At 32.2% G+C, this 22,928-nt stretch overlaps 2 protein-coding genes and 1 non-coding gene across 4 annotated transcripts; 1 reads left to right on the top strand and 2 right to left on the bottom strand.

The window, feature by feature from the left end:
* Nucleotides 1–1,906: 1,906 nt before the first annotated feature.
* Nucleotides 1,907–14,811, bottom strand: LOC140052036 (S-adenosylmethionine synthase-like). Its single transcript, XM_072097411.1, has 9 exons — nucleotides 14,599–14,811; nucleotides 10,936–11,013; nucleotides 9,242–9,364; nucleotides 7,555–7,667; nucleotides 4,865–5,014; nucleotides 3,977–4,195; nucleotides 3,440–3,622; nucleotides 2,684–2,817; nucleotides 1,907–2,430 (listed from the first exon to the last, which is right to left on the bottom strand). The coding sequence occupies exons 1-9, from the start codon at nucleotides 14,687–14,689 to the stop codon at nucleotides 2,328–2,330; spliced, it is 1,194 nt and encodes a 397-aa protein (XP_071953512.1). The 5' UTR covers nucleotides 14,690–14,811; the 3' UTR covers nucleotides 1,907–2,327.
* On the bottom strand, nucleotides 7,024–7,096 carry Trnav-gac (transfer RNA valine (anticodon GAC)). Its single transcript has one exon. It is a non-coding gene; the product is annotated as a tRNA-Val (tRNA).
* On the top strand, nucleotides 14,296–22,267 carry LOC140052037 (UBX domain-containing protein 8-like). Of its 2 annotated transcripts, none has more exons than XM_072097413.1 (8): nucleotides 14,296–14,342; nucleotides 16,480–16,602; nucleotides 17,934–18,007; nucleotides 18,655–18,774; nucleotides 19,509–19,664; nucleotides 20,517–20,558; nucleotides 21,104–21,178; nucleotides 21,350–22,267. In XM_072097413.1, the coding sequence occupies exons 2-8, from the start codon at nucleotides 16,578–16,580 to the stop codon at nucleotides 21,509–21,511; spliced, it is 654 nt and encodes a 217-aa protein (XP_071953514.1). In that variant the 5' UTR covers nucleotides 14,296–14,342; nucleotides 16,480–16,577; the 3' UTR covers nucleotides 21,512–22,267. The 2 variants fall into 2 exon arrangements, with proteins under 2 accessions (XP_071953514.1, XP_071953513.1); XM_072097412.1 differs by lacking the exon at nucleotides 14,296–14,342 and adding an exon at nucleotides 15,381–15,497.
* Nucleotides 22,268–22,928: the final 661 nt, after the last annotated feature.

Below are 22,928 nucleotides of genomic sequence, written 5' to 3' on the forward strand. Positions count from 1 at the left end.
GATCTGATGTGTTCTCGCGTCTGTGCGCTACTAATTTTGATATTATTAATATTTTGATAATCATTTTGATAAATAATCATCGTTTTCATTTTTATAGATATTTACAATAAAAGTTTTACCTTACCCACGCCTGAAGGTGGCGCACTTCTTCTAGCGAAAAAGAAATGCGCCACCTTCAGGCGTAGGCAAATAGTAACCCGGATGTGGTTTACACCGCCAACGGAACTGTTGTATCTTCTCCTTTTATTATCTTTGATGTGTACTGATAGACCACAGTATAGTGCCCAGTCTGTCACAATTATGCTTACAAAGTCTTATGTACGCATACAGTATACTATAGCCACTTCCTTTTTTAAAATAAACATTTATTCATTTTTAGTAAATATTGATTTCGGATTTGGAAAATTATTAAATATTGGCATAATAATTATTTATTATAGAGCAACAGTGAATATACAATTAAGCCTAGCTAGGCTACTCCATAAATAACATCTAGGCTAGATGACTGATGATTAACTTCCCATCCCAACCTACCAACAAGGCTAGCTAATCCTGTTCTGTGTCCTGCAAATGGAGCAATGAACCGTGAGCCTAGCTAGCTTACAGTAAATCGGTTTCTAGCCTAGCATAAGTACGTACTTATTTAATAATAGAGATCTCCATATTGTTTATGTATAGCGTGGACAACATCCAACATACCTTATAAAACTATCAGCTGAAATATGAGGGCAGATTATACGGTAAAGAGTAAACCATTCGCCATTTTGCCATGGTCATGAAACGTATTTATAGTAAAATTGTGTGATGTTGTGTCGTGTGTGGTGGTAGTTGAATTGAATGAGTCATCATCTACGGAAGCCAATTGGTGTCACCGCCAAAGATGGCTAACATGGAAATAAAGTCACAAGTTTGTATTATTTCATTTCATTCGTATGTTAATACTAGTGGAGCACAGTGATATAAAATAAAAATACATCACCTAATATACGTGGTGTACCGCAAACTTTATATCAACATTTGATTTCGCCATGCAAACCTTCAAACAATAATAATATCCCTTTTGTTCCCTTTAGCAGAGTCAATGTTTAAAATGGTGATGTTGTCAATCTTTACATTAGAAGTTAAGTTCAAATCATGTAAATAAAACATTTTCCGGGCGAGAACCTAGCAGCTCCTCTTAGTTTGCAAAATTAGTCTCGAAAAGAACTCCATGTGAAAAAGAAGCCCACCCAACAAGAGTACTAAAAATGAAGAAGCACCCCTTTTCGAGGTTTTATGGCAGTCTATTTAATGGAAAATAATGTCAGTAAGGTCCACTTGTTTAGGCCGGACATTTACAACCCTCAAAATATCTCTCTTTCACAATAAAAGTAAAACAATATTCATTCTTTATCATAAAAAAAATAGGTTCGAACTAAGTCTACTAGAGCTGAGAGCACCCAAACCTGCGCATTACCCATTATTGTAATATGTTATGAATAAACGTTTATGGTAGTTAAACAGTACAATATTTTGCTGGAAAAGTTGAGTCATCGACCCACTCATTAAAAGCTCTAATTTAAATAACAATGCAAAATGGCCTATTCAACGTCTATTTTTATTACCAAATCTTTGTCCTGTTTTTGGGGAACAATATATCTTTAAAAATGTGTTTATAAGCTTTCAATTTGGTCCATTTTCCACAATTGTCGAAAGCTTGCTAATAATGTATGATTTATGTTCCAATTTGTTATTCATTTAATAGGCACATCTCCCTGTTTTATTTTTATTATTATACTCAATGACTTAAACTTCTTGTTTTTTGTTGTGGAATATCCCAACAGGAAGTGAATGATCAAACGGTTAAGACAATGGAACCATAATAAAATATCCCAAGTAAGAAAAAAAATCAAACAAAATACTGATAAAATAGTCTACAATCTTCCCTTTATTTATTCAAATAATAAACAAACTTCCATTAAGAACAATTAATCCAAAAGTAATCCAAGATTTACTGAATAATAAGCTGCAGTTGGTCATTTGGTTGGTTCTCATCCACAATTTACAATCTAAACAAGGAATTACTAAAATTTATTTTTAAAACCAAATGTTGGCAATATATTTTGTATTCTCATTTTAACCTTAGAGTTACTACACAATTTTAAAATAATGCCTATGTATAAACTAGTATAGAAAAAGCAGTTTTATCGATGTTATGCTATTTTTATGTCTAAATTTGACACAGTTGGCAATTTATGGTAACAACTGAAATTATTTTATTATATCCAACTTGCCATATTTACATCCTATGCCACAGATATGCCTTTTTATCTAGTGTCGATGTAAATTTATAATTTGAGCGTTTTCGGTTTTTCCCAGGAAAATTCAGATCTTCCAAAATGACCGTACGATGCTGTTTGTTCATAGATTGGCTTTCGTAGATCCAGATCTCTGAAAAAAGATAATAGTAGTCGTATTGATTCTGTAATCATAACTCATCTTCTATTTCACTCACAAATATTAAGCCATATGAGAAAATAACTTCCAAAAGCATAAATGATTTTAGTTTCCATTAATGTACAGTAATCAGTGGTTTCAACATGACCTGAAGCAGTTATCTCTACTAACATGATTCTAAAATTCATGATGACTACTGGTACTAAGTAGATTTGCATCTGACAATCTAATAACGTATTTTACTTACCTGATTATAATACCAGGTCGAAGGTCAAAATTATCGTTGACAAGCTTGAGTAGTTCGTCTTGACTTTTGTCTGATGTACCATAATCCCATACCGTGACAGATAACGGTTCAGCAATTCCAATGGCATATGCCACCTACATTAAAAAAGAACACTATTACATCAACATCACATAAAAAAAGGTATCAGTTTTTGATAATATTCTAATACAACATGATGGAAATTTTGAAATATTAATTCATGTATTGTTTGAAGGTTTGCATGGCGAAATCAAATGTTGATATTAAGTTTGCGGTACACCACGTATATTAGTTCTGAAAAGAACTGTTGAGTTTCTCGACGTTTAAATCAATATGCTTTGTCCTCCTCAGGAGTGAGAATGCAGAAAGTCCAGGAAACTTGGAATATAAGTGGAAAAGGGTGGGATTGGTTTGAAAGCCAGAAACAATGGCAAGTTCACACAGTGGGAGGGATTGAAACTAGATATAGCAGAGCATTGTTTCTCATGAACAATAGTGAATATTAATTTATGATTGTGAAACATTTATAACCATTTTAAAGTTCAACATTATAAAATTAAAAATGCATAATCATCATATTGTCTCAACATATATATTCATTTCAGTAAAACATAAAAAAGAATCACAACTATCAGGTAAGGGTGAGGTCTCTCTCTCAAAAAAGATGCATTGTAAACATCTTTACACATTATTGGTCATGTGAATACCATCACTAATTTTGTCTATATTTATTATTACCTGCACAAGAGCTCTTTTGCAAACATTTGCTGCGACTAAAGATTTAGCAACCCATCGTGCGGCATATGCAGCAGAACGATCTACTTTGGTCATGTCTTTACCAGAGAACGCACCACCACCATGAGCTCCCCATCCACCGTAAGTATCGACAATGATCTTACGTCCAGTTAAACCTGCATCACCCTGTAATTACATAAATATTAATATCTTGTCATCTACTTTATTAAGGTTCATACTAAAGTTTGGTTCCCACTAGGATGCAACGCTAACGAGTTGACCAATGACAAGCGACAGTCGAATAAATCCATCCCTTGTGATTGGTCAAATGTTGCTTTATGACGTTGTGTTGCGTAACCAAGCATTAGTGCAGTAATTTGTAACTACAAAATTTTCTGCTTATGTCAACCTAGATGGCCTAGAAAATACCAGTTCAGTTTGAGAACATAATTTGGTAGAAAGCATGGAGAAGTCCAACTTGTACAGAAATGTATAAAAGCAGGCAATTAAAAAATCTGTAATACAAAATATGCATATTACCTTTGGTCCACCTATAAGGAAACTTCCCGAGGGATTAAAATGGAACACAGTGTCCTTATCAAGGTACTTGGCTGGTATGACAGCAGGAATCACAATATCCGCTAAGTCTTTCCTTAGTTGCTTTTGGGTTACATCACCGCTGTGTTGAGTAGAGATAACCACAGTGTGCACACGCAGTGGAACACAACATCCATCGTCCATTCTATATTGTACGGTAACCTGCCGGAAGAAAAAGCTTTAGCTAGGAAAAGAAGCTTTCTGAATAGTATCAAAAACATCAAAAGGTAACATTAACAGTAAGAAAAGGTCAAAGGTTTTCGTTAAAGCAGCCTTAAACTTTTCAGATTCATTGATATCAAGAGGACATCATCATGTCAGTGCGAGTGAGTGGTCGAGCAGTTCAGACATTGAAACCGTAATTACGTAGCCATTACATTGGCAAGGGTTCGAGGCTCACTCACTCCATGGTTCTGGCGGTAGAAACAGTCCGAGTCTTCTCAGATAAGGACTCACTGTAGCTCATGTGCACTTTAAAGAACCTAGTACATCTGTCGAGACGAGTAGGGGTTACCCCGGTGTTAATAGTACACAAATAACCATTGATCATAACTGGGCCCTCTGGGAGACCAGTCTTTGACTGAAGAGGTTACCCAGTATAAAGTCTGTAAAGACCAACCCATAAGTTGTAACCTATACAATTCAGGAAAGCCTAAAAAAAAAAGTGTTTTACAAAATGTTTTGGTCTGCTATTGTTTTGGTCTAGGCCTAGGTTAGAGACTTTCTTAAACTGTATTCACAATTTTACTACAGATCTCATTTACTTAAACACAACAACTCTGCAATGGATTAAATCATGAGGTACAGTGTGAACTAAGAAAACAAATATACCTGGCTTTTGCAATCTGGTCTTAGGTAAGACATTTGTCCATTTTTTTTCCGCCTTTCTTCAGCTAGCTTCTTTGTGAGACCATGAGCTAGAACTACCGTCAATGGCATTAGTTCTTCAGTTTCATTGGTGGCATAACCAAACATAAGACCCTATACAAATAGTTAAAATAATAATGGAATAACACTATCGGCGATATCTATCCTATTCCGAAAATTAGCTCAAAACACTATAAATAGTATCTAATAAAATGCTTACCCATAACTTCTATATTGTGGTTAGGATTATAGATATATACTATGAAAGTTGTTCCCTTTCATCTTTAAAAATTATAAAGTAGTTATCCTTAAACAATTAGTCAACCATGAATTCACCAGGGAATACCTTGTGGGCACTTTAATTTGGGCTGGCTGTTAGGGCCTAGTAAATAGGTATTGTTGTGGCATCAAGTTTCAAGAACGTAGGCCTTTAAGAACGCAGGCGGTTAGAAATGCAGAATGCTAGAAATGCAAGAAACATGTCCTTCTAGGAACGGAGACTATAGATGCTGCAACATCATTGTCAATTCATTTGAGTTGATCAGATTTTTAAATGTTGCTTGGGTATTATTTAAACAAATGTTGAAACTGTCTGAAATCGCTTCTAGAAAGTTTTTGCCAACAAACAATGTTTACTAAATTTTATTCAAAGTATTGTACTGCATGCTGTAAATACAGTACTTCCTTGAATAGATAGTTTGATTCTATGTATGCACCAGCGAGATGTAATAAGCCGAAGGCTAGAGGGCGGACTCCAGACTGACAAGTGATTCCAACAGGAGGGGGAACCAACAAGTTGTTCCCTCTCCATGGAGAATCACTTTTTGAACTGCGATAACATTGTTGGTTGACATCCAGCCTTCAGCTACATAAAATCATTGGTAGGCACATATCTGCTGCCCTCTATAATATCAATACACTGAACCTCCTAAATACATGTTTGCTGCCCCCTATAGTATGCTCAATCTTTACAGTGTATAAATATACCAATATCTTCACAAGAAAATGGTTTTATCATAGAGCTGTACAAATTCACAGCTCTGTATTCTCATAAAGACTTGTGTACAACTTTTGTGTGTGAATTTTTGAATTTAATTTTATGACGTGGTTTTATTTAAAAATTTGGACTAATTGTGAATGCCTTCATATAGATAAAAGTTTGTTCCCTACTCAAAAAGTTTGCAATTGTAAAAAAAAAAAAATCATTGTTATTGGTTCATATTGAAAGAACCATGCTTCATTAATTTTACATTATTTAAGAATTTGGACAATGAACCTAGCAGGTTACGCTCAGAATATGGCTATCTGAATATAGAGCTTTTAAAGTATTAAAGTTCACGGCCTTCAGCTATTGTGGAAGGTTTTTAATCTCTCTCTCTCAAGTGATTGATATTCTAATCAAGTATTGCTAAAATAAATCAGGTTATCTGAAAGATAATATGCAGTATTGTTAGAACTTGTCCTGTAGAGTAGAAGGCCTAGAGAACAATCAAACAGCAACGTCACTCAAGGCTACACCCTGAAAAAAGAAGCTTTGAAACGTTATCAAGATTCATAATATTAGATGGAAAAGATATTTATGCTGTTAGTATCCCAATATATGTATTGAAAAAAGTGGAAAGAAAATCATTAGAAATTAAAATGGTTCTCAAATGTTTAGTATGGTGAAAAATAAATTTTTGTTTTTAAAAAGTGTTATAAATAAAATCCACCCTAATTTGAGTTATTTTTAGCACAAAATGTAAAACCATAATATCTATTGTAAAAGAATAAAATGGGAAAAATTGTAAAAAAAATATGTATATTAGAATTCTTTGTCTGTATTGGACATCTGGTGAAATATGTATTAATTAACTAAACCTGAAGATGATATACAACTAAATGTAAATATTATGGTAATTACAATCATACTACACCTATAGCATAAGCAACATGGTTACTAAACATATGTCTGATAGCAACAATTGGCTTTTTCGTTTATTTTGTTTGCAATTCTATAAAAATAATTTAAAAAATATACTACAGTATTCTACTTTTAATATTTAGCAAGAATTAAATTCTTATCCGACCTAAAAAAAATCTACCTTTCAATAAAAATTTGACTGGCCTACTGCACTTAATTACACTACGACTGGGAATCGAACCCAGGGCCTCTCGCACGTCTCGCAAGCGCTCTTGCCACTGAGCCATCGTAGTGTTGTGGCAGCGGTTTCAGTCAAGTCTATGACACCCTAGCCTAACCAAAAAAAAAAACACCTAATTTATTTTAGTCCTTAATTATGCTATTTTGTGATTGCAGAACCTCTACTAAAAAAAAGTTCCATGTCAACCTAAATTATATATTTATGGACTATGAACAATTTTAATTGTTGTTCTTTATTTACTCAAATCAAACATGAATAACCAGGATGGTAATTTTATCTTTCTATTATTATTTTCAATTGGAATAAATTAACTAAATTTATATTTTAGAATTAGAAAGTTATTATATTTTATGCATAACATTTTAATATACAAATAAAATGGCCTTGATCATCCAATGAAAAAAAAAATAAACCTCCTCATAGAATCACTTGGTATCTTGAATATCTAAGCCTATACTTATAATCATGGTTAGGCCTGCTTTTGTGCCACCACCATGCCTCTACGCCTACCTGATCACCTGCACCTATATCTTCCTCCTTCTTGTCGATGTGAACAGCAGCAGCAATCTCTGTGGCTTGCTCTTCCAATGCGACGAGTACATTACAAGTTTCGAAGTCAAAACCTAAAAATAAAAATCAATTTTCGATTTGATTTTCTTGTATCAAATCTTATCTCAAATTATTATATTTTGTTGAAAGTATAAAAAATATGACATCATTATTCAGAGAGAAATAAAATATACTAGGAAAATAAAGATTACTGATCAAAGGTCATACAATAATTAATAATTTTACCTGGTTGAAATATAACCTTTCATCATTCAATCACCTCATGCCATTATTTATAGTACCATTACACTCATAAACATTAATTATTTGTATAAATTAATATTAGTATCTCTAGAATATACTAAATTAGACTTTCTTAATCAAAGATTATTATTATTCTCCTTATATTTTATTAGGGCTGTAACTGTGAAATCTACTTCCTTTATAAATATATCATCAGATTTATAGTTTTGGAAGATGCTCAGTTATATTCATGACCAGCTATCAATTTTGTATTCAACAATTTGGGAATTAAAAAGCTGCATTTTATATAAAACCAGACTGTAAATTATCAATTAATGTTGAAATATATAGATACATTATGTTATAAGCTATGTCCTTTACCAGTAGCAATTGTACATCTTGTACAACAATTAGTATATAAATACAGTACATAGAAATTGAATGGGTTAACAGAGATAACCAATTGAATATTAAATTCAAGTCATTGTTTAATAAACATTGGTTTATGGCTACTTGTTTACTGAAAAAAAGTAGGCGTGTCCCTAAACAATAGAACTGTATTATAGTATAGTATACACACATACATTATTATAATGTGACTGTTTAAACAAAGGATGACTTTACAGTTTTAGATCATAATATGGTAGTGTGACAGCAATGACTATGTTCAACTGTAAAGAAATAATGATATCAAGCAAACCAATAAAGTTACATTGCTGATTCAACAATGTTTAATTATGTACCCTCACAGTCTTCCTTTCAATTAATGGAACATAATAAATGGATGTAACTTCAAATGAAAAAGATTTATTGAGTAAAATAAACAGAAATGTTGAGTGTCAAACCAGATTATACAAACGATTTCAATATTAGTAAACTATATGCACTGCAGTTTGACATTGTTTAAAGGTTGAATGGTTTATGTAAGCCTGTTTTCCAGTTTACATTAACATTTTTTAGTGACCCAAAACTATGTTGACATAAAGCCGGATACCTTTTTCCTGTAAAATCAAATCTGGTTAACTCAACGCAATTTAATGTGGAATGGAAAACAGGTTCAAAGACACACACAACTATTAAGCTTAATAATAGATGGTTAATAATAGATGGAAAATAAAATTCACCAAATTTTCCAAAAAGTTTGGCATCATTAGTATTTATATACCTACATACAATTATATAAATAAAATTGTTTTTGCCAAAATATGGCTCAAAATTCTACGATTAATACATCTGTCCTTGTTATAACCCATTACTTATTAATTTACAAACCCCTTGCTATAGTATAAACTATAAATCACTGCAACAAAAGTCCAAAGTTCATCTTCAGGGGGATTAAATAAGGGTTTTCATTAGAGAGATTATCTCTGTGAAAACAGAGCGTTGAATTATTAGAGTTTAATACCTTTTGAGGAATCATCATAGCCAATTCTTTTGATGGTATTCCTGATAACGGACTGGTAGTCGACATGTGCATTTGATGTGATCTCCCCAGCAACAAGGATCATTCCAGTCTTGGACACAGATTCTAATCACAAATGAAAAACAACAAAACATAAGCCTGTTATTCAATGACAAATAAAGTCTTGCTAAATGTACATAAAACATTATCCTATGTTATGGACTGGGGCTATAAGTTAGCTGTATAACTGTATCTCTAGTAAACACTGTGCTAGCTCAACAATAGTTTAATGGTAGCAGAATGCAGATAAGATTGGTTGAGAAAAGAATATTACTGGACATTGCATGCAAAGATTATAAAATATGTGAACATATTTCAGAATGTTAAGATATTATATGCATGAATAAGAGATCAGGTGACACCTTTTAACTACCCTGTGTCAATGGTGCATCAGGCAACATACTGAAAGTTCGCAGGTCATTCTATTATGATGAAATTCAATAGAAAAGCAGTACAGTATATGCAGGGAGTTGTAAAAACTCCCTGGTATATGTACAGAACAATCTAGGCTAGCCAACCATCTTACATGTACATTATGGGTTGTATAGATGGGATGTATGATGGAGAATGCATGAGCTACTGTAGTGGAACTCATATTAGTAATACTGTATGTACAGGACTACTGTACATGCAGGGGTAGTGGTTTTTATTCATTGTTACGTAACAAGCTCCTTGAATAAAAATGTATATTCGTACAGTCCCTGGTCAGATAATAGTCGGATAAAAATATATATGAGCTGTCATTCATAACAATTAATGATTTCAATTTACACATAAAGTAAACACCTTAAGGCTAACCGAATGGCCGGTACATATAAATGTATAAATTTATTTCAATTTTCAATGTATAATGATAACTGGGGGAAATATTCAGCAACTTTTAAATACTATATAGCCTAGGTATAGTGTTTTTGTTTAATACTCTGTATGATAAAAGGCTTCCCCATCCATAATAAACACTCTGTTAATGTGTGCTCTTAGTCCACAACATTGTCATGTCATGGTAAACAAGAGCTACCAATCCTTAAAAACGATCCGTGAAAAACATTGATGAGTTGTAAAATTGATTATAATACAGGCTAAATATATGTGGAAAATATTGCATGATTTTTTAACCTGTATACAAATGACCTCTATCACATTGTAATAACTACACTTGAATAATAATCAATTGTAAATTCAAACACTGCAAATTAAAACCACTTTATACATCAGCATAATATTATACAAAATATAATGTACTATTATAAGTATGAATATACAACATGTTTGAATGCATTTTATGTAAAGTCCTAGGAACAATCTTTCAGCTCATGAATTTCAGAAAACAGGGTTTACAAATGATCTTCAACACACAGAGGCTTATACTTGAAATGAAATGGGTGAAAATTGTGGGCTGCTGTGCAGATCCATTTATTTAGGGGGGGGGGGGGGGTCGTAGTTTCCAAGCTCTGTTTTCCAGATCTGCACCAGTAGATGAGTGATATTGTTAGGTGGTTACACATTAACTATATAACAACCAAGCATCGTTTAGAAAATTACCTGTGATGTAGCCTACGCACATCAATGATACAGCCTATACTACGTACAAATAAAGCAGATAGGCTGAGCTGATTTATAGTATTTTCTATACTTACCACAAGCCACCTTAGCATATGGATCCTGTTTAAGATGGGCATCCAACACGGCATCACTTACTTGATCACATATTTTATCTATAAGGAGAAGATTAAACACATTTAATATAAGCAACAAGTAGTTTGAGAAAATTGTTTGCCAGAATATACAAGATTTTCACTAATCGTAATCGGGTGTGAGCAGAAGACCCAAATTTAATAATAAATAACAGCAATTAAAAATTAATACTGACAATTTTATTGAAGAATTCAAATATTTATGAGATGACCCCAACAAACAAGAGTTTAATTAAAAAATTTAAAATGTTCAATGTTTAAGACATGCTCTCTGTTCTTATGCAACTAAATAGCCATATACTACAATAAAGCCTCTCTCAGTCTCATAGAAATAATTATTTCATTTTTTTTACTAAACTGTTATTATTTTAATAAATAATTATGAGATCCAACTGTAAATAATTAAAAAAGTAGTAAATAAAGATACTAAATCTGACCATAAAGTACATCTATAACAAAATCACTGACACCAAGGTTATTTACAGTATTATACAGTTGGTTCTTTAAACTAAATTCTGATTGTTTAAGTTTGAATAGAATTTATATACACTTGCACAAATTCCTTGGATTTACTGAAGGTTAAACAAAATTTAAAATCACAATAGATTCAAGACAATAGTTTAAAGAATTAGGTGTGGTTTGGTCTACTTGTACATCACATTGAAAATGCAATGTGTTTTAGATTTTGAAATAAATTGAAAAATCTAGATATTTTATACTGTAGCTTATTAAAAAATTCCCAGGGAACTCCTCCTTTCAGCCCACACTATGCAAGCAAAAATCAACCAGTGTGAACTGGAATAGGCTGGTTATATAATAACATCAGATGTTTTGTACGCCAATTGCATATGGGAATTTCAACAGGCAGAGACTGAGGGCCATAATAATGTCATATAATTCAATTACAAAGCAGAAATTTAACACTCAACAGATGTGTTATAAATGTGTATTTATCGATAATGTACAGTACTGTATTTCAATGCTCAATGTTAATAATGTCAAATTGTATTTTATTCCCTAATTCAGGTTGGTTTCTCCTCTAACATATTCATCACTATTTCAGTGCATTGTTTGTGAAATAATCAAGCTATCAATAAATGCTGTACACACTCTCTTAACTATTCAGAGAGATTAACGTCATAAAATATTCCTAATGTATTTTTGAAGATAGACAATTTGGAGAGGATACACCACTGATTAATAATAATAGAAATATCCAAATAATAGTCTAGTTTTTGAATAGCAGCTTAGCTACTGTAAATAGCAGGCAAAGGAATTATTATACAGTAAACCTTGTAAACAACCTAGATACAAAATCAGAATAGATTAATCAAACAATGCAATTTAAATCAAACAGTGTCACAATGAAAGAACACACCATTTAATATATTTCATCAAGTTAGATTAACTTTAACATTACAATATTTCAAACGTTCATAACGATTTCAATTTTGTTTGAATGAATGTGCAGGCAGTACATTTATAACAAACCATTTCCAACATTTAGTGAATCTGCCTGGAGGTGTCTAGAAAACTGATAGATCCCAGATATTTTTAAAATCCCTCTGATAATAATGGAACGATCCAAATAATGGTCCGACTTTTTGAATAGCAGCATCTTGAAATTTCTAGATCTATAAAATTCAATTTGATATCTTGCATTTTCTAGATCAGATTTAGAACACTATCTGAGATCTGAGTTTTCCAGGCACTGACACTAAAAGCTGAGGTTATTACACAGACTATAGGCCTAACACAAATTGTAAAAATTATTACAGTGTAAAAGGTTAATAAGTTCAGCAATTCATTTCACAATTATTTATCCCGCCTTTATTTCATCATCATGCATATGTTCGCTGATCACATAATTCTTCACCTACATGCAAAGTAGACCAATCAGCTAACAATCACATGGTTATTCCATTTAAATGCCAGGGAATGGAAAATTACACACATGTTTGAACTTGAAATAGGTTCCTAATTGATGCGTCTAGCCACAAAGAAGGACCATGCATGTTCTAGATAATATATATCTGACCTAGGTAAAAATAACTAACAAAAATCATATTTTTTTGCAATATTGATTAATAAATTTCATTCAAAATTATTGTTATTTTGACTCATTTTAACCATCAAATCCATTATCATTGGAAATATTATTTTGGTACAGTAAATCACATGATTAATAAATGGAATTAAATTGCTATTAAAAAACAATAGTGTGGTTTTAAAATTGTCAAATATTGTATATTTTCTTAAGCTGCCAAATATTTGACCTGGTGCATTTAATCTACCCCTACAGTAGCTAGTATTACTATTACAGTAGGTAGTGGCATTATATATAATATTAAATCTACTACAACTTTGCACCTAAGTCTACCTAAAATCAGACTAGGGTAGCTTCCATCAGCCATTTACTAGCATTAGAGGATAACGCTAACAACAAGTCTCAGGGGCGGTTTGAAGGGGGTCCAACTAAATTTTGGAAATAAACAAAATATGATTAAAAATGCTATTCATATCACAAACATGTGTTTACCGGCGTAAAAAATAGTAATAATAATACTCGGTGTGCTTTTTATGCCCTGGGCCCCTCTATACTATTTCAGAATCCTTGATCCGTCCAGGATCGAGGAGTCTACAGTAAGCTGGGCCGTACACACCTCTTCTATTATTAGGCTATATTTAGCCTTCATTTTATCTTAGCTATAATGAGTGTATATATTATGCGCGATTTGAACGATTTGCGCAATTTGAAATTGCGCAAAAAAATTCTTGCGCAATTTGAAATTGCGCAAAGAATTCTTGCGCAATTTAAAATTGCGCAAGGATTTTGTTTTTAATATTAGTTTAAGCTAGGCCATGTAACCTAGTCAGTATCAGTAGTTCAGACCCTAGCTAGGCTAGAGTAGTATAGCCGGCCGCCCGCACCGCGCCCGCCTGGTGGAACACCACCGCTTCGTTTTCCTTCGTCGGTTCTTCGACGGTATGCTAACTTATAACAATATTTGCACTACTAAAATAAGGAAATGCGATATTTATCTTTAATTTTGAATCATTCTTAGAAATTACTATAAAAATATGGGTGTGCATGATTTCACAATCTGTCGGAAAACCTTGCGCAATTTGCAGATTACTTGCCCAATTTAATACGTTGCTTGCGCAATTTGAGACACATGTTTCAATTCAAATTGCGCAGGGATTTTTTTTGCGCAATTTCAAATTGCGCAAATCATTCAAATCGCGCATGACATATATAATCACTAGGCCTAGTATATGCCAACTGTCTGTATCTCTATATTACTACTAATAACCAGCAGCCACAGCCAGTCAGTGTGCCACCAGGGAGGGTAGGTAGGGAGTTGTTATTTTCATTTTATAATCAACCAAAACAAAGCAACTAGCTATCTAGAACTATGCTAGGTTATGGTTATATTATTATATTACAGAAGATTTTAGAACTGTTCACAAATGTCAGCTCCTAGCCTTGTTCTAGCCTATTGTTGTGAAAGTATCCAGCTCAACCACAACCACGTGCTGAGCCTGAGCCTAAAATTATTGGAAGTTGAAGAACGCTTTCTCATCAAACAATAATAATGCACTTACCTGGATGGCCTTCTCCTACTGATTCTGATGTAAAAAGAAACGTGTCAGACTCTGAAGAATCTCCATTACCATTTGTAAAATTTTGAGACATTGTTTATTATTTATATTGTTTTATTGAATATTATGTGTAAAGTTAAAGGCACTACTGAGAAATCTCACATCTATCGCACGCCTAGGCCACCACTCTGAGCTAGCTGGAACTACTAACGAACCACCAATCGATGAAGCTTATAAATTGATCGCGATGCTGCAGCGGCGGTGGTCACTCCTCTTTTTCTTGGCTCATTTCCTATGCAAAAACAGAGCGTTTGCTTCGCGACGTGATTGGCTGGATTTATAAGCATAAAAGATTGTCTTTCAATACAAATTTTTACGCCACGTTGTTTAATCTTTTCACAATAAATTAAGGATTATTTGGGTAGGCCTATTATATAAATAGAAAGACATAACATCATATAAAAGACATGTCACATCAAACATTTATGTATAAAAAAACCATACACTTGCTAAAAAACGCGCGTAAAAAGTGAGAGGGAGGCGGCGCGGGCGGCGCAGTGTGTGTGACGTGTATGAACTAGGAGAGGGGCCGGGATTGAAATAAAATCTTTCAGTTATTTTTTCTTCTTAAATATATTATTTTAGCTCCTTCCAATCACTAGACCAAGTCTTTTCTCTAATTATTTACAAAGAAAATTACTTGGATTACAAATTTCTAGGTCCTACATCTTTTTTTTTATAATAATATTAATAATCAAGATAAAAATTGAACAAACTAGAAGTTTATTTGGCAACCACAATACAATCCAAAATGGCTGCGCCCAAGAAGGGAAGTGGTGATGGGTTGTTTTTATTTTCTTCGATTTTCTTTATCATGGCTATTTTCGTGTATTTTAATTTTGGTATAAATGCATTCATAGAATTATTACGTTGATTTCCTTTTGTTGTTATTGCAGTTTTTAAGTTGTGAGGTAGGCCTAGGCCTAGCTAGGGGCCTAGTCATTCATGCGCTAGGGCAGCTCACTCATCATATGTCACATTGACAGTCTGGCCGGCGGAAGCCTCTCTCGTCCGCCGGCGTTGCCATTAGGCCTACTACTAGCTACTACTACTACTAGGCCTACTGGCCTACTACTCTAGGCTAGGCCTAGTTTGAACAGTGAGGTGAAAAACTGGTTTGAATGTCCATACATCTGGTCCTTTTTAATAAAAAAAATTGGATCGAAAACAAAATGATTTTAATTTAGCTGAAAAAACTGTAATTTAATGCAAAAATAGGCCTAGTAGTAGTAGTAGTAGCTACTAGCTAGGCCCTAGTAGGTCACTTAATGGGTTTTGTTTGAATGTAACTGTTTATTTAATTTTTGTTCTCTACAAAGTGATTATTAAAACTACATACAAAATAACATAGGCCTGGGCCTATTCAAAGTCTGAATTAATCATCATTTTTTTATGTTTTGGGGGGACAATACATCTTTAAATTGTTAAAATATATATTTTTTAATTAGAAGAAGAAGAAATTCATTCATCCATTGGTGGTGTTGTAGTAAATAGGACCCTATCTAATTGTTAGTACAAACACACAGTATATATTATTTTTAATGAATGTTATGTGGGCTAATAATTAAAACTTTACATAATTAAAAGTGAATATCACACAAAAAAATAATTATTTATTAACTAAATTGAAATACTGGGTTCAGTATTTAAGGGAAATATCTCCTTGAAAGTGGAAAGTTAATAAAATATTTGTAATAATGATACAGTATGATATTAATTACATAAATAATGAAACAAATATTTAGAATGAAACATTTAAGAGACCGGGCCATTAAAAAAATTAAATATGGGAATGACAGTTAATATAACCCTTTGTTTTTATAGATAAATCCAGAATATTTACAGTGACGACAAAATTTGTTTTATTGCTTGGTTTCCTCACATTCCTCGTTCATCTTTTCAAGAAGATAAAACCAAAGTTGATGCCAGTACCCGACATAAAATCTAGTATGTGTGCTTAATTTTTTTCTCATATAATAATTTTTCCATATTATTGACAATAGTAAACTGAGTGTAACTCTAATTTGATTCCAATCACGCATAATACGCACAATACGCACTACATCATCTCCTTTGCAACAAATCATTTCGCTTATATAATCTATTGTGATTTTATCATAATGATAACCCAATAATGATATTGATTCTAAACAAATCAAATATGCCTTTTTCAAATTAGTTTAGGACCCCAGTGAGCTAGAGATAAAGATTGTCAACCATTGTCAGTGTGCTCCCATCACACAAACACTATCTGACATTGCCTACCATTTTATATAATGAGTCATACCGAAGATAGTTTAACAATGGGTCATAGATAGATAGAATAAAACAATCAAGATATAGAGAGCCTCTGCAACGTATCTTCACTAATCATTGATAAGACTAATATTGAGCACCAAATAAATATTCAAATTATTATATAATCATCGACCTATAAATTATGTTATGTTATTATACCGTAAATCTTCTAATAGTAACCCACACTCTAATATTAACCCCCTTCTAATAATAACCCACCTTATAAGTCAATCTATAATAATAACCAACTACTCTAATAGTAACCTATGGGGGTTACTATTAGAAACTTATGAAAATAAGGAGATAATGCATGTTGATCTCGGGAGTGGGGAAGGATTGACTGTTTTTGAGTTTATAAAATAAAGTTAGAGTTCAACCAAATTTGTTTATTCGTACTGTTTTATTATTTTGCTATGAGTTGCTTACCGGAAAAGTTAGGGGTGTGTTACTATTTCCAGGTGCCTAATTTAAGATTAGTAATAGTAACCCACTACTCTAATAGTAACCCCCCTTCTAATAGTAACCCACCCCCTAAAAACAATAAAAAAATAATAACCCATGGTTACAATTTGAAGATTTACGTATTTACCGTACAAGTTCCACACTGCTCATTGCTGTCGTATAAAACATTATCATAATTTGGATATTCAAGTCAATTCTATCTGTACCATATTCAAGTATAAAACCATTCTTTTACCATATTGGATCTTGCTGTAGAGTGCTGTAACCCAGGACCGTTAAAATTCTAGTCCAGTCGTGACAGCCAAAACCTAAATGTAAAACTTCATAAATGCTAGACTAAAAATAATTATAATCCATGTTAAAAAATCAATTGTTTTAACCCTTTGAAGACGCGAGGTTTCTACCCCTAGTGACTGAGGCTAAATAAGGTATTTTTAATAGGTTTAGGAAAAATGCAAAATACTTTTTTATGACTGTAACTTTCATTGAAGGTTTTTTGTTACAATTTTTTGTTATAGAATATTCAAAAGATGAGCTTAAATCCAAACAATCTGATCATTGGCTTATGAAACAAGAAGAAACAGACACAAAGGTTAAATTTCAAATTAATATTGGCATTAGGCTAGAACTATTTTTACAATGATACAAGCACACGTAAAAATTGTTTACACTAGAACAAAATATAGTATATGGTTAAAAGCAGAGATTGAAGGTTGAAAGACGGTTTAACAAAAGAAAAAAAAGAGTAAAGACGAGAGACCTCGGCAAAAAAGACGGGGTAATAGCTTACTTTCAGATGCTATGTCGGAAGGAGACAGAGAAGAAGATGGAGGAGAAAGAAAACATACCGCATTTGAATTATTACAAATTGAACCTTGACCTTGTCTTCATCAGCGATTGAACATTTTTTTGCTGACTTTGAACATCTTATTTATTTTATTTATTTCTTTTATGCTTTAACCTCAAAAGAGTGCCCATATACAACTCATAAAACAAAATTACATACATAACCCACAAAAATAAAGCAAAAGTGACAACAGTGCTGTATTATTTAACATATGTAAGGTGAGTCCCGTGTTCTCTGAACGTAGGGGAATGAGCTGTTAGGAGCGAATTGTACTAAGCCTCGGGATTATGTGGTAGGGTGGCCAGTTCCTTTCCACAACATATATTTTGTTATTTTAAAGATCACAAATAGAATGTTCAAGCTTTTAATAATTAAAAAAAAAATGTTTTTAGGCTGCAAGTTTTGAAGAACGAGTCTCCAGACCTAGACGAGAAACTCATTTAAAGAAAAATGAAGAAAAATATCAACAATTTTCTGGTCCAGTTTGGAAAGGCAAAGGATATAAATTAGAGGTTGGCGATTAAAATTTGTATGTATATGTTATTCATAAACCAAATCAAGGCTTTTGTCAACCATTACATTGACAACTAACTTTTGCTATACAGCTTATTGTCTTTACTGACAAAACCGATGAACTATTTGAATTAATATTTCTCAAAAATATATATAAATCCAAAGGCAAATTACTGAAAAAATTACAATGCTGTGGGTATCAGTGGCTGGATCTCAATGGAGATACAAAAAAAAAGCGAAAAGCTAAATCAAAACGATAAAGTAAAACAGCCAGAAAAGTTAGCAGAGCTTTCGGGCAACACTAGCCCTTCATCAATGCAAGTGAAGGTACTTGGACAAAGATAGATAGATAGATATATACAGGAATAAAAGAAATAAAAGAAAAGAAAAGAGGCACAAGGCTGGTAAATAGAGAATGGAGATATTATTGAGTAGAAAACTAATAGCTTGGTAGATATAAACAATTTTGGAATAAAACTAAAAACAGCTTAAATTGTGGTTAATATTGAAACTTAAATTTAGGTAGTCAATAGAGTAATTTTACCGATCTGGGAGTATGTTCCAAAAGGTTTTGTGGTTTTAAGTTGTAATTCCCAGTGGTTTTCTTTCTTGTCTTTGCAAGTTTTGTCGCTCCATTTTACATCGTGGTCTATTGCAATAACTCTTAAATTTGCAATACAAAATATATATACATGCACATTTGATTATATTAAATTTAATTTCTGTGTATTAGGGAAAAAATACAGAAACCGTCACAAAGAGAAGAGGAAAAGGAAGCAGTAAAGATGCCATAGCAATGCGTAATTTGCCAGATTCTGCTTACCCTCCTCCAATGGAGTTGAATGAGGATGCTGCTAAAAATAAACCAGTTGTTAAAGAAAAGAAAATGGTAGGCAATTTCCATATGTTTTTATTAATAGATTTAGTGATTACACTATTTGATCTTGGCATTAATAAAAACTAATGATTTTGTACCTTCTGGAACAGGTTGAATTTTGGCATTGATTATTTTTTTCTTAGTGATTATGAGTGATTATGGTTCATTAGTATTTATTTATACAGAAATATTGTACAGGGTAGATCAATAAATAAAAACACAGATGGCTAATTAATATATACAAAGAAAAAATATGGGTGCTTTAATTGATTTTGTTTATATTAAATGTAGTGGTTATTATATTAAGTTACTTATTATAGTAAAATTGGTAAAGATATTGTATTGTTGTCTGAATTTTAAAAGATATACATTACAGTACTTTAATTAAAAGTATTTTAATTTCAGTATTATTTTTTTTCCCTTTTAAATCACTTGTACTTTCATTTATATTGTAGTCAATTAAATGTTTATTATTAGTTGTGTACTATTATATTATTTTGTTGCACATCCCTTGTGGATAGCTCTGTGGATAGTGCCTCTGTTAAAAAACAGATACAATAAAGTTATTATTATTATTACTATTAAGTAGGTTGAAACAAGAACAGCCTAGCAAGGCTAGACCAGGGACTGCGACAGGAGATTCTATCCTTTCTTTCGAAAAACAAGAGTATATAATGTGTTTGATATATATGAGAGTATCCATTAAGCTTAGTAGTATTCTGTAACCTGTTACTGGAGTAGTATTACATCCAATCTGTAATAGTATTTACACACACACACAAAAATACCAATTAAAAGGGAAAGAAAAAGATTTTTATATTAATTCTTAAAAATTATTGTTTTAAACATTTACTTTCTTACCAGATCAAACTACCTGTTGAACCACCACCTGAGAGTGATTTACAAGTAAGCTTCTGATTAGGCCTCGAATAATTTGTGCAGAGTTGGGAAAAATGTTGTCAGAGAAAGAAAATTGGTGTAAAAATATTGGAATAACACAAATTTTAAAAGTTTCTATCATGATGGTATAGCAGCATTTTAAAGTATAATATGATGAAAGAATATGAAAATTATTTTAACTACTACGAAGCAGAAAAAGAATTCAAAGAAATACAAAATATTATTAATATTATTATTATTATTATATCAATATTTATAAAGCGTCAATTCAAAGACCGAGGTACAAAATCAAAGGCGCTGGGCATGTTAGTGGTCGAAAAAATGAGTTTTGAGCAATTTTTTTAAATAAGGCAACAGAAGAGCAGTGTTTAATTTGTGGGAGGAGTGAATTCCAGAGTGTGGGTGCTGCAAAAGAAAACGATCTATGACCAAAGGTTTTAGTGGCTATGCGTGGAACAGAGAGTAAAAAATCATCAGATGATGTTAAAGTGTATTCTTTCTACCATTAAGATGATATCCAGGCTTACTTATCTTTTGTGTTTTATTGGCAGGCTGTAACAATCGCTCTGCGGGTTCCATTTGGTGAAAAAAGACGTCGAAGATTTTTAACATCAGCAACTATTCAGGTACAATGTTTGTACATTTTTGTAAATATTTAAAAAAAAAAGAAAAAAAAGTATGTTAATATAGATATATAATATTATAGAGGGGGTACTGCTCACCATGAAGTAGAAAAGCATATTATAGAGGGGGTCATACTTATTCAATATCTAATGCATATTTATATTCTTGTATAGGTTATTTTTGATTGGTTGACTGTTGAGGGCTACAACTCAGATATTTACACTATTAAAACAACATATCCAAGTAAAGACTTAAGTGACTCGAAAAACAAAACACTAGAGGAATTAGGGCTGTCGAAAGATGTGATATTAATAGTAGATGATAAAGATGTCTAGTGAACTCTCGCTCTCAAAACTGAACTGGTGACTCTGACTATCAAAGGCCAAACTGGTTTTTTAATTATTTGGAGAGAGGGGATCACAAGAGGTAAAATGAGATAAGACTATAAAAAAAGAACTCTCTTGCCACTAAAAGCCCAATCATACCCCTCTACTCATTTAAGTTAAAATACTGACTTTTCTATTATAACTCTCATTAAATAGAAAAGTCAATCTTTCAATGAATGCAAATATTTATTTATTTATTTAACAAATACAAAACATATCCACCCTAGTACTAAACTCATTCCAAAAGGTAGTGCTCGAATTTTGGTTGCCTTAAACAGTTACAGTCTACACACACTACAGGTTAGTTCTGAGTTCTGAGAACAAAAGTTTATAAAAAGCTGAATGTGCAATAGTATCATTAAATATCACTTTTCCGTGTCATAGAACTAATACTAATGAATGTACGCCACCAAACAGATGGGTGTGTTATAAAAAACTCTGATCCTTAAGGTCTGTCTACACTATCAAACTAGTTTGACAAAAAAATGTGATGTGTCCAAATATGATGGTGATATACCTAAATATGGGAGTGATATGACATCATCATGTCCATATATGGGCACATCACATAAAGTTGATAGTGTAGACTTTACCTCTGTATTCAAGAGTATTGGTTCTACAAATAAAATGTTTGAAACTGGAGTAATCATGTAAATAAAATCACAACACAAGACAGGAATATCTTTATCAGGTTTAATTTTCATAAAGACTAAAAGCAACTTAAATCTACATAAATTATCAACCAAGGTTTAATTCTTTGAATGCATACTGTCTTTAAATAGTCTTTAATATGAAATACAGTAGAAGTAAGATTATTTTAATGCCAGTTTATATGCCTTTAAAACATGGTAGTTCTGTACAATACAAATACTGTATTCATCACCAGGAGGTGTGACCTTTATTTTACAGTAGGTTGTGTACCCCTCGTGGGAACATCCAGCAGGGGTAGAGTTGTTCATATATGATACAAGGATAAGTGAGTGCCTTTTAGAGAACTACAAAGCATTTAAGTTATTAGTTAATGCAGCATTGACAATGGTTTTTAGCATTTTCAGATTTGTTTTTTCTATTAATTTGCCATCTTATCATTATATGGATTACTTTTTTTTGTAGTATTTTAGTGCATTTAAATATTCATAACATTGTTCTAATATTAATAATTAAAGAACCAAACAGAATCAAATGTGGCATAGCATCTATTTTTTGGAATAACCTTACTCATACTATTTATAGTCATGACATAAAACTTTTTTTTAATAAAAAAAGTATGGTACGGTAACTGAGCATTAACATCATGAATACCTGATAATTAGCACTTTGATTTACATTTAACTACAATGGTGAAGCACAACAAAACAATTTAAAA

Source organism: Antedon mediterranea, chromosome 6, assembly GCF_964355755.1.
Source record: "Antedon mediterranea chromosome 6, ecAntMedi1.1, whole genome shotgun sequence".
Lineage (NCBI taxonomy): Eukaryota > Metazoa > Echinodermata > Crinoidea > Comatulida > Antedonidae > Antedon > Antedon mediterranea.